The 13172-nt window shown below is 42.5% G+C and overlaps 1 protein-coding gene across 20 annotated transcripts in view; it reads right to left on the reverse strand.

The window, feature by feature from the left end:
• Window positions 1-9538: 9538 nt before the first annotated feature.
• The window catches only part of CD44 (CD44 molecule (Indian blood group)), an 88290-nt gene continuing 84656 nt past the window's right edge, over window positions 9539-13172 (reverse strand). For all 20 annotated transcript variants that reach the window (XM_028166241.2, XM_007181068.2, XM_057551998.1 and 17 more), the window contains one exon: window positions 9539-10479. In XM_028166241.2, coding sequence (XP_028022042.1) covers window positions 10275-10479 — 205 coding nt within the window. In that variant the 3' untranslated portion in view covers window positions 9539-10274. The remainder of the gene's footprint in view (window positions 10480-13172) is intronic.

Below are 13172 nucleotides of genomic sequence, written 5' to 3' on the forward strand. Positions count from 1 at the left end.
GGTGAGGGCAGAAGCAGTATATGCAGGGGTTAGGAGAACAGGCTCTGGCTCCAGGCTGCTCACATTGACATCCTGTTTCTGCCACTTACCAGCCGAGTGACTCTGTTCCCTGTGCCTTAGTCTCCCCATCTGTAAAATGAGGAGAATAAAGTACTTGATCTCACATGGTTGTTCGGAGTTTTGTTTCAGTTTTCTTATTTTAGCACACATATATGTGATGCTCTGTGCCAAACACTGTTCCAAGACCTTCAAGATGTTAATTTGTTTAGTTCTGATAACTCTATAAGCTATGTTCTATCACCTGCTTAACCACGGAGAGGTTGAATAACTTAACTGAGTTAATACATAACCACATTTAAATTTTTTAAATTAAATTAAAATTTTAAATTGAAACATAGTTGATTTACAGTGTTATATGAGTTTCAGGTGTATAACACAGAGATTTGATATTTTTATAGGTTATCTTCCATTTAAAGTTATTATAAAATATTGGCTGTGTTCCTTGTGCTGTACATCATATCCTTGTATCTTATTTGTTTTATACCTAGTAGTTTGCACTTCTTAATCCCCTTCCCCTGTCTCGTCCCTCCTCCAACCCCTCCTCCCACTGGTAACCATTAGCTTGTTCTCTGTATCTGTGAGTCTGTTTGTTTTGTTATATTCATGCATTTATTTTGTTTTCTTAGAGTCCACATATAAATGAAAGTATACAGTATTTCCCTCTGTTTGACTTACTTCACCAAGCATAATACCCTCCATGTTGTTGCTAATGGCAAAATTTCATTCTCTTTTATGGCTGAGTAATATTCACACACACACACACACCCAACATCTTTATCCATTCATCTGTTGATGGATACTTAGGTTGCTTCCATCATACCACATGCTTTAAACAGTGTCTGGTAGATAGTAAACACCCAGTCAATGCCAGCCATCATAGATAGATTCCCTCCTATATATCCCTCTGTCATGGCAGGTCGTCTGCTGAGATTGTCTGTATCCCACAGACTAGGATGTGTCGCCCAGCACACAGCACAGTGCACAGCACACAGGAGGTATTCAGGATTATGATTAAATGGTAACTAATAATTTCCTTCTCCTTTAGTGATCATTGACTCCTTTTCAAAACACAAGATAGTGATTTAAAAGAAAATGTGGACCATCAGTTGTACCCTTACCCTTGGTCCCATCATTCCTACTCCACACAAGGCTTTAGTGCACAGACTCCCACCTTCACCCTCTTCTTTCTGGTTTTACTTTGAGGTTTCAAGGACTGAAGTCAGGTGGCAAGATTCAATTTCCACGTGCGCCAGAGGGATGTTCTGAAGCGTCCACTAGGGGGCGCGTTATCAACAGGCCAGAAAAGGCCAACAAGATGGTTGGACTAACAAGGAAAACAATGTTTCTGAAAGGACTGAAACTAGATGGGAGAATTCTCATTGGTCTCAACTTTTATTTTTATTTTTTTTGCCAGATGAACGCACAGGACTTTTCTTATTTCGCTTTTACACAAATCTCTAAATTTTGCCAAAGGGGTGAGGGATTTAAAACAGGGGTCAGGAAGTCGGCCTGCGGAGAGAGGTCCCAGCCTTGTGCTGCCCTAAGACAGAGCACCGGGTTGCCAATGGCTCTGTAGGCCCGTCCAGACCTTGTGCTTCCGAAGGTGCCGGGCTCCAGATCCCAGAGAAAGTGGCTTCAGAGGGTGGAAGAGAAGAGAAGCCAAGTGTGGCCAATCCAACCTGCCCTGGGAGTGAAGCCAGCAAAGCTCACTGAGAATGAGAGGACAGATGCTGTCCTTCTTGAGACTTCTTTGGGATCACTTACGCCTATTCTGATTTCTATATCTGCTCTATGTCGAAGGTCCTTAATAAATAAGTACTAACTTTTTTCTTTCAGAACAACTGTTCAAGTCTTGCTCTTCTTTGCCTTCTTCTAGCTCTATTTTTATCCTTCAGACAGCTTTTCCCAGCATTTCTTTCTTATTTCTTAATGAGATTTAAAGAATCTTGGGAGGAGTAGAAAATGAAAAGCACAGCTCTTCTTGAACTCCAGTAACCTTGCCTGAAGTTTGAATTGCCCTTAAGCCTTTAGTGCTGAAAACCTGTCTCTCCACTTTTGCATGGAAGAGTTCCCAAGGTGTGAGCCTGGGACCTCTGGAGCTCGGTCCTTGGAATTTCAACCTGTCTCCTCTCTCTCCCCAGCTAGGAGCCAGCCTGAAGCTTGGCTCTAGCAGGGCCTCTGTGTAGTAAGATTTTGTTAAAAATAAGCCTAGATAATTCCACCCTTCCCTAGAAGGCAGAAGGGGAACCTCTTTTCCTTTCTGATGGCTATTTGGGCATCTCAGGGTGGGAGGTTCTTAGGACCCCAATTCTTAGATGGGTTTGGGAGGGGCTCAAAAATTCTTGGAGTACCTCTGACTTCCCCTGCATCATGGTTCGTATTCTATCTAGGTCCCTACTATGGATTCACACAAGAAAAACATTGAAGATGTCAGGAAGGAGGGAGGAAACCAGTGCACATCTACAATATTCCATGCATTTTATACACATTATCTTATTTAATCCACCAGCAGTCTTTCTGGTAGCAATTGCTATTCCCATTTTACAGATGAAGAAACTGAGGCACAGAGCCATTCAATAACTTGTGAAGGTCATAAAGGGAGTAAGTGGCAGGGGTTGGATTTGAACTCAGAGTCTCATTTTATTTTATTTTAATTTATTTATTTTTGGCTGTGCCACGGTTTTGCGGGATCTTAGCTCCCCGACCAGGGATCGAATCCACATCCTCCGAAGTGAAAGCCCAGAGTCCTAACCACTGGATCATCAGGGAATTCCCAGTCTCATTTTAAAGACCACCATTTTCTAACTAAACTTTAGCTTCCTTTCTTGAGGTTTTCGCCATTCCTCTCTAAGGAGTTAGGAAGGAGGAAGTGGTTTGGACTAGATTCCTGGAAAACAATAGTCATCATATGATGAAGCAAGCAGTCTGGAAACCTGAGGGGGCGGGATTGAGGAGACGGGTGATGGGGAGTCATGATGGGCAAAGCACTGGTGATGGAGACCAGATGTCAACACAGTCAAGGGATGGGGCTGGAGGCTGGGGTGCTAGTTATTGGGAAAGAAGGATGGCTCAGCCAGACTGCCTGTGCCCCTGACCCTTTCTCCCGGGCACGACAGCAAAAATCACATTCACACGCGACTTGCTCCTTCCCTTTCCAATAAAGACAGCGATCCATGAGGTCATTTATGGTTTCCTAAATTAATTCTATCACCACTATGGCCTAAATGGTGAGTGTATCTTCACTTACTCATCCCCAAACCCTTCCTGTGGTTTCTGAATACCTCCTTTTGCCCCACCAGGCACAGAGAGTGAGAGGGTGCTGACCTGGTTTGTGGCATTTGGAGACCATCTCTTAACTTTGACAAATTCAGTTTACCAAACTTCTGCCAATAGTCAATAAAGTACGTTAGGTCAGAGACTTTGGATGGAGCTGAGCTCCATTTCAGGTCCCACCACCTTCTACCTGTGTAGCTGGGGACCATAACTAACTTCTTGGTACCCGGCAGTGCCTCACCTGTTCAAATGGGATAAGAATTCCCCTTCACTGGTTGTAGGGAAGACTCACAGATGTGTAAACCCAGGTATCCATAAATGCTCAGCAGATGGTAGCTTTTGAGGCTGTTACAAAGCTGAGCCCTCTGTTGTGTGTTGGAGATACAAAGCCAAACCCTGCCCTCAAGAGACTCACTGTCTCATGAAAGAGACAGGCCCACAGGCAAATTAATGAAATGGCAGAGCAAGGCCTGCTTCAGTGACACCTGGACAAGGTGAAGAGGTGTACTAAGGGGAAGAAAGAGCTCTACCTGGGTCGGGGTGGGGTGAGACTACTTCCTGGAGGTCATGATCAAAGCCGTGCGTAGGGCTCCAACTCTGGTTAATCTGCAGCCACAGTTTGAATAGCCAAGATTTCATCAAGGGACACCAGCTAACCTGCTTCCTGGACTGCTTGCTCTTCAGCCTTGCTTTAAAAGCAAAAGGCATTTCTGTTAAGATCTCTTGGGAGATTTCATTTAATCTTATCCCTCTTGAGAGCCTTGGGTCCTGAAATAATCTGGCTCCAGGTACCCTAAGTTAATAGCCACACACATTTAAAAGCTGGTTAGATTTCGGAAAACTGGAGGGGGTGATGAAAAGAGAAATTAAGTACGTAGACTGTGTATGTGGGAGATGAATTAACATTCAGATAGGAACTAAGATTTTTGAGGGCCTGATATATGCCAGGCGTTGCCATGTATCAATACTTATTACCTCCTTTAATCCTCATAGCGACCCTGTGAAGGTTTTATTGTCCCTTTTTTACAGATGAGAAAGCTAAGACTCAAGGTATTTAAGCTGTGTGAGCAGGGTTGCACAGTTAAGTGGTAGAGTCAGTATTAAAACTCAAATCTGTCTAATTCCAGACCTCTTTCTACTGTCCCAGGCAATCTCCCAAACTATATTTACACAGGATCCTGCTTCTTCCTTTTCCAATAAATGGCATTTATGAAGTTGTTTATGGCTTTCTAAATGAATGCTGTTGCCAACACAGCCAAAATGGTGTGTGTATCTTAAGCATAAACATGAGAGGTGCCCTTGAACGCAAGAATCTTTCAACACATCTGTCCTAGGTTGATTGTACTAATGGCCTTGGTCATTGGCTTTCTTGTAGCTACAATTTTTGCAATAGGACTTTGCAGCAAGTCCCATGAAGAGGCAGAAGCTATTTCTCAGCCTTTAAATCTGGGCTGCTCTTGTGCCTTGCTTTGGCCAATAGTAAATGGTGTTAGGATAGAGTGCTAGTTCTGGACCTCAAGAAGTGTTATGGGCATCTGCTCTCACCTGGAACCCTGCCAGGCCTATACTAGGTGGTTGGGGGCATGTGAGGGACACATAGAAAGAGACTCCAGTGGTCCCAGCCATCCCAGATGAAGCCATGGTAGACCAGCCAGTTTCTAGTTGACCTGTTCATCAACCACAGCCACGTGCAGTCCAGCCATGCTCAGCTGAGCCCCGGTCAGATCCCAGAAGCACCCTGCCAATGGGTGGACTTGTGAGAAATAACCAATGTTTGTTATTTTAAGCTATGATGTTTTGGAGTGGTTTTAAATACATCAGTAGTTAACTGATATAACCAAAAAGTAGTCTTCTTTTTAACTAGAGGTCAATGAAGCCGAGACATTTATTGTTTCCTTTATTAATCAGTACTCCAATTTGGACTAATTGTTCCCTAGATATGCTGTACAGCTGTCATCTCAGGGTCTCCCCTTATTATCACTTTAGGAATTCCTTGTACTTTGCTTTCAGAATTTCACATTTCCCCCTTTCTTGGTAACTCCCTTGTTTTGCTGGAGTACATCCTTCAGGAGTTGCCTGGGAATGGGTGAATAGGTTTGGAGACAATGCATATCTGAAATGTCTTCACTCTACCTTTACAGTTAATTTGTGGTTTAGCTACATTAGAATTCTAGCTTGGAAACCTTTCTCTCAGAATCTTGAAGGCGCTTTTTTCACTGTCCTTGCTCTTTCAATGTGGCTGTTGAGAAGTTTAATTCTATTCTGATCCTTGATCGTCTTTATGATATAAACTTTCCTCCTCAGAAGCTTATAGGATAATCTCTTTGCCTTGACTGTTAGGAATTTTTACGATGCTGTGCCTTAGTGTGGGTCTGTTTTTGACCATTGTGCTAAGCAGTCAGTCTTTTTAGTCTAAATATTCATGCTCTTCAATTCTGGGGAATTTTCTTGATGTGTTTCTTAGATGGTTTCTTCTTCATGTTCTCTGTTTTCTCTTTTTGTAATTGCTATTATTTGTATGTTAGATTTCCTAGAATTTTCTCTACTTCTATCTTTTCTCCTTTGTTTCCATTGCTTTGTCTTTGCTCTGTTTTCTGGGATATTTCTTCAACTTTATTTTGCAAAGTTTCTGCTGTGTTTATTTTTTTAGTTTGTGCTTTCATGCTTAAATTTTAAAGAGCTTCTTTTTTGGGTGTTCACTGAATGTTCCTTTTTACACTAGCATTGTGTTCTTCTTTCATAGATAGATATTATCTCCTCTTCTCTTACTTAGATTATTAATGATATATTTTTAAGTTTTCTTCTCCATGAATTGTCTCTGCTCATCATGTGTAAGAGGGAGTTACAGAAAGCTAAGAACCCCGTGTACCTGGTAGGGTTTGGGATCTTCACTGTAGATTGCTTTGCTGGGCTATTTCCTTGGGAAACTATCTTGTTAGTATCTTTCAGGTTTGCTCTGATGTTTATCAGATTCCCCAGAAAGACCTAGCTTTTGCTTGGAGCATATATGCTTGGCTGCCAGCATTCTGGGAGCCAAGTCGGGGAAAAAAAGTCTAGGGAGACTCAGCATTCCTTATGTATGGTTTCTCTTTTTAGTATGATACTTTTAATGTCAACTGTGTATGCTTTGTTGCCCCTCAGTCAGAGACTCTCTCATTTGTCCTCTTTAGAGAATCATCTTCCAGTCTTTTTCTGGGATTGGGAAAGAACCGTCATTCGGCTACTTAGAGTGGGAAAGAAGATCTGGGGTTCTGACTGCATCTTAAATAGATGCATTTAAACCCATTCCCCTAATTTGAGCCCTGCCTTCTCCACCACAGAAGACTTTGGGGGTTCTGCTACACAAATCTGGTTGCTTCTCAACTTTCCCCACTGCTGGCTTAGGGTTCAGCTTTTCCAAATTTGCTCAGTTATCAATGAACCGTCACTTTCCAGCTTCAAATTTTTGTTGATATTGTCTCTTCCTCCACCCTCTTTCATCCCATTGGTTTATGCCTTTTTGCAATATTGCTTTATTGTCCTTTTAGAGGCTTGCATGAAGGAATGAAGGTGAGCATATTCTCTCTCCTTTCTTTAACTAGAAGGCCAGGGGTAGTTCTTGGCTTTTGAAGAACTAACACTTCACAGTGTCTCTTTTAATTTGAAATGTGTAGGCCATACACTTTCTCCAAAAGAAGAGTCTCAAGTGATAGAAATTCATGTAATTTTTCTTCTTAGAAAAAAATAAAATGAGTATGAAGCTTCAGCCACCTCATAAACCTTTAGCCTTTCGTGTCTAAATTACACAGACAACCAGATAGTCACAGCTCTGCAAATCCACGCCTGACCTCCCACCCCTTTAAATCAGAGACTCCTGAGTCCATTTCCTTTACCCTTTTAATAGTAGCCTTTTAGTATGTTCCAATAAGTGCTTTCAACTGGGCAATATACATATCATGCTTTCCTCATTATTACTGGTCCATTAAAAATATATATATAAATCGGAGGAAGGGTGTGCTGTGAAAAAATCAAACAATGGTCATTGTACATGCATGAACAATGAGTTATTCTTGGAAAATTCAATACAAGTGATTTACAAAAGGCATACCTATGACACAAAGGTGAACATTATTCTTAAGTACATTTTGCTCTCCTGGAGAAGTCGGAGATTCCTTTCTCCTATTCCTCTGCAGTACCAGCATTGAATGAACGTAGGCTATGAAGTTTATTCTAGGTGTCATGGTCTCAATGTAAAACTTTTGGGGAGGTTCTGCTAGAGAAATCTATTCTGCCAGGCTAGAATCTGCAAAATATGGATATGAAGTTGTCTTTTCCTCCATCTTATTTTTCAGCTGGTGCTAATTTAAAGGAAGCCTTCAGGAGACACAAAAGATTTACAGTTCTAGGAAAAATTACACCTTAAGCCCTCAGGTTTGCAAAGCTCTCAGCTTTGCTCTCTTAAGCTTTGCAAAATAATAAAATGCCGGCCCCTTTCTTTTACAAACAAGGCTCAGTTTAATGACCTAGCCCAGGCCACCTGGCAAGTCACGGGTAGGAATGACGTGTAGTGAACTTGTGCTTCTGGAGTTACGCCCTTATTTCAAGTGGCAGAGAATATATCCTATTCCATGAGCACAGGAAATATCGCAGGGGTATTGATTGCATCCAAGGATGAATGCTTTAGACCTCCCCTTTTCCTATCTTAAGAACACAGGGGTATATCCAAGTGAGGGATGACAACAATAATAAAAGGAAAGATCATATTTAATTCCAAAATTAAGTAGAAAACAATCTCCTATTTCAGCCTACTTGATGGGAATGTCTAGAAGGGGTGGAAAACCATCCCTAGCTGTGAGACTTATATGACTATCCAGGACCCCAGAGAGAATCTGCGGGGACAGGTAGAGCCTGGTCTGGCCCGCCTGAATGCTGATCCTGTTGTGATTTGTTGCATTTAGGTTAAAGAGCCTGCATGAGCCTGTTTGGGTCTGCGGCAGACCCAGGACAGCTCTTGGAAAGCGGGGGTACTTGGACACTAGTGGCAGTGACAACAGCATGGCTTGATGTCCATTTTCTTTTCATTCAACTTGAAAATAAAAAGAACACCAGGCAGCTGAATATGGAACTGATCGAGGACGTCCACAAAAGAGAAAGGAAATTTTCAAAGACCACGATGCAGAGGGTGTTATGAGCTGGGGGAGGGGGGTGGTTATGAGGGTGGGGAGGGGAGAGCAGAGGTTGAGAATGAGCAGAAAGCCGGCATCTCTCCTTTAAATATATCCTTCAGAATCAGTTCTCGGTGTAAGTCCAGCCCTGATCTATGTGGGACCTCTTTCATCTCTTCCTTCTTCTTCATATTTGGGCGGAGAAACATTGCCAGTTAAGCATATCAATTTAGAAAACAGATTACTTTTTATGGGTCCCATTTTATAGGAACGCTTACTTTACAGATTCAATTTCTTCTATTACAAGTAGCCTTTGCAAGTTCCAGGACCAACAGAGCCTCCTCAATTTATAAGTAAAGATGACAGAGGACTTGCCAAGCAAGGGATAAAGCCATTACTCTCTTATTTGGCCATAAAGCTGCCTATCTGGTGATAAGATTCCAATGGTGGGGAGTCCTGTAACCTTTTGAGGGATTCTCCAGGCACTCAACTTAACCCTGAGTAGCAACTGCATTGGGGACAGACTTGGCTTGGGAAAATATAAGCAAATACAGCCGTAAAAATCCTCCAACAGGATCTGCACTTTTCCCTACCCCACTTTCCCAACCTGCATCGATCAGTTGGCTACTGTCTAGGCTTGTTGATTTCCACTGGTTTCTTCTTTTATTGCAAAAGGTCAGAAGGCACTTCCATATTGTTTTTGGACATCACGAACAGGGTCAGCGTCTAGGACATGGGGCATCACAAATGGTCGGTCATGCAAATTTGATGTGACTTTTTACAGCCTTTCAGGAGAGAGACTAGGTAGCCGTTAATACGTCAGAGCAGCTGAAGCTCCTCCTCTCACAATTCTGCTTCTAAGACAGGACAGGATGCCTTCAGAGCCTCAGAAATAAAACAAAGCTATCTCCCTTGATTCTCTGTGAGATTTGGGTGAGTAAGACTGACTGGGGGCTTACTCAGATGAAGAGCTGCAAGGAGGACCTTCTCATGTCTCCCTGTTGAGCTGTCGGGACCCAGACTTTGCTGGTTAAGAAACTGAAGGATCACAGCACAAAGGGTTAAAGTGGAAGAAGTACAGATGTTTATTATGAATTAGCGTAAACCCTTTTATGCCTCTGACAAAGTAACAACAACAAAATAATCATTCTGATCAAAGGACCTCCAGGGTTTCATATTTCAAAAACACAGATAAATAGCTTACTACAGATAAATAGCTTCACCGTTTGGGTATTTTCCAGAAGCATCTGAGAATTTTCCAGGAGGTCTGTAGAAGGGGATGTGTAACCAGTACACCCCCTTCCCCTACCCCACTGGAAAGAAATGTCCAGGGATTGGGCTGCTGGAAAGGCAATATGGACCTATTCAAATTTCCTCCCAGGGACCAATCCCTCTTAGCCTTGGGGGATGTCCTTAGCAGGTGGCTGTTCCCTGGTGGGTGGGGTGGAGGGAAGGTTGAGGGTCAGGAAGATGGATGGGTGGCTTTTGCTAGAAGCCGTCCATAGCACACCCCAGGGGGGGTGAGAGGCTTCTAGGTGGGAACTGGAACAGTCAAATTCTTGCCGATTATTAACTGGGCCCTCATTTCAGAAAGCAATGCTGTTTTTATAAATTGGAACTGACTTTAAGAAACAAAACACACACACAAAAAACACCCCAAAAAGGAATAGAAAATTTTATGCTGAAAAAAGATCCGCAATGAAACAATCAGTAGCACATCGCATCTGTGAAGTGTCCCAGCTCCCTGTAAGATTATGTCTCTGACAATGGTTTCTTTCCAAGGTCATGGAGTAGGTGTTACACCCCAATCTTCATGTCCACATTCTGCAGGTTCCGCCTCTCATCTGCGGTCATAAACTGGTCTGGGGTCCCTGACGGCTCCTTGTTCACCAAATGCACCATCTCCTGAGACTTGCTAGTTTCTCCGTTGAGTCCGCTGGGCTTTCTCTCCTCCACAGTGCCATTGCCATTGTTGATCACCAGCTTTTTCTTCTGCCCACACCTAATAATTTTAAAAAATCACATGAGAAATGGGTGCAATGACCCAATTATCATCGTCACTGTCACTGCCACCATCACTACAGCTGATGACAATCTGAGTATGTTTCATCCTACTGACTCTTAACAAGTGGCACTTCTCAAAGCGAGGTCCTTGAACCAGCAGCAAAAGCATCACCTGTAAATTTGTTACAAATGCAAATTCTCAGCCCCACCCCAGACATACTGAATCAGAAAACTCGAGGAGAGGGGCCCAGGGTCTGTGGTTTAGCAAACCCTCAAGGGCTTTCTGATGTGCACTTGAGTTTGAGAATCAGTGGTCACAGCTCTGGGAAGCCAGTACTATTATTATCCCATTATCACAGCCAAAGAAATCTTGGGGCTCAGAAAATTCCATAACTTGCTCCAGGTTATTCAACAAATACTAAAAGAATTGGGATTCAAATCCTGGTGTGTCTGACTCCCAAGTTCTAACTCTCCTTCCACCATACTACGGAAGGGAAATGTTTGCCTCTTTTAAACTCCAGCCGTTTCTGCAGGCTCAGATAAACCATCAACGGAACGACTGTAAATCATTCTGATCTGCGTATTCAAGGAAGTCCCATTACTTCCTCTCCCAGTCAACACGTTGTAGGCCTTGTCAGGGTTATTACTGCAAGCTGAGAAGAATGAGACAACTCTTTTCTAGAAGTATAAGGCCATATTGATTTTTCTCTTAACACTGGTTAACTGCCGTATAACCCTGGATATAGGAGGTTTAACTACCTCCTAGGCAAGTTGTTCACTATTACTTTAAGATTTCTCAGTAACATTACTTAAGATTCAAATGCAGAAGGTCTTCTATGGAAGAGCATGACCTTGGCCTTGTTGCTGGGTCAGAGCATTGCTTTATCATACCCAGCCTGACGCAATGCTTCCTCTTTCCTGTAACATAATCACTGCCACACATCTAGAAGTCAGATGCTGCTCAAACAAAAGCAGAGGTGCAGACCCTCACAACTACACCTGGAGTGGGGAGGAGGGGAAATGGGCTAGCATTTATTGGACACCTCCTGAATGCCAGGCACTTTGCATGTAATTTCATGTAATCCTTACAATAATCTCACAAAGCAGCTGTTATTCCCATTATACAGCAGTGGAAACTGAGGTTCAGGGAGGTTTAGAAACTAGCTTGAGGGACAGAGTCAATATTCAAATCTAGGCTTTTATGACCAAAAGCCTGGGCTCTGCCACACTCTATTCATGCTACTAACCATCTGGAGATTTGTAAACAGTATGAAGTCGTAATTGTTCACTCTGCCACTGGATATTTGGAGTTGTACAGACAAAGCTTCTATTATTAATGATCATGGGCCATTCCCTCTGGGACTGCCAAGGCCATAAACTTTAATCCCTTGTTTGGGGAAGTAGACATTATACCTCCTGAATAGGAGGGTGATCCTGTCTCCTCTGGCATGACGCTTGATGAGGGGTCGGGGGAAGAAGGATGCTTGACTTGTGACAGTCTGTGGGGCTGGGCATATGGATGCAGTCCACATAGACAAGAGCAGGGGCTTGGAAGGCCTGGTTTCGGGACCTTAATGCTGTGTGACCTGGGGCAACTCACTTCACTTCTCTGAACCTCAGCTTTCTTATCTGTAACACCAGGCTGTTAAGAGTACCAGTGTCAAAGAATTGTGAAAATCCCTTGAAACAGAGGCTGGCACTGGATACATAAGTCTACCACTGTTTTATTTGTTGCTCTTCTGAACAACGTGGGGAGAGGAAACCGAGGCCTTGGATAAGCACTTAGAACAGTATCTGGAACACAGTAAATGTTCAAGAAGCACTTGCTGTAATTGTTAATATAACCAGAGCCATATGAAATGTGTTTGGTTTGTTTCTTCTGGCTACCTCCACCCACCTTGTTATATTTACTCTGAAGATGATGGAAAAGGCCAAAGGTGGACGCTGCTTATGTTTTTTCAGATTGCCAGGGGGCATCTCATATGTTCTTTGTTTTTGATAGTTTTTTGTTTAAATTCAATTTTATTGAGTGTAGTTGATTTATACAATGTTCTGTTAATTTCTGCTGTACAGCAAAGTGATTCAGTTATACATACATATATACATATACATTCTTTTTCATATTCTTGTCCATTGTGGTTTATCACAGGATATTAAATACAATTGCCTGTGCTATGGAGGAGGACCTTGTTGTTTATCCATTCTATATATAATAGTTTGCATCAGATGTTTTTTGGAGAACAGGTGTCTTATTAAAGTAAATCCCATTTACCTACCTAATGTGTACTTGAGAAGTTGGATGAAATATTGCGGGGAAGTGATTTATACTCATAAAAAATGTTTGTGCAAGGGGGTGAAGTGGGGAGTCATGTTATTACCCTAAACGAAGCTGATTTTGAAAGTGGGTAACATTCAACGTGCAGGGCTTAGGAATATTGGGCTTGGGTTTGGTCTTGACCCCATTTCCCTTTGGATTCATGGTCTCTGTTTTTTGTCTGAGTTCTTTCAGGAGGGCAGGGTGATGCTCATAAATAACTCAGCCCAATATTTGGTGCTCCGGGCCTTTCATAAGCACTTTTAAAAAGCAAGTTCTAATTTTTTTCATTCTTATTAGTTATAGGAATGTTAAAAGAAACATTAGAGCTGAGGGTACTTCAGAGGTGATCCAGCTAACCTCTTTTCTGAGTCCAA

The sequence above is a fragment of the Balaenoptera acutorostrata genome, chromosome 9 (assembly GCF_949987535.1).
Source record: "Balaenoptera acutorostrata chromosome 9, mBalAcu1.1, whole genome shotgun sequence".
In the NCBI taxonomy this organism is placed as follows: Eukaryota; Metazoa; Chordata; class Mammalia; order Artiodactyla; family Balaenopteridae; genus Balaenoptera; species Balaenoptera acutorostrata.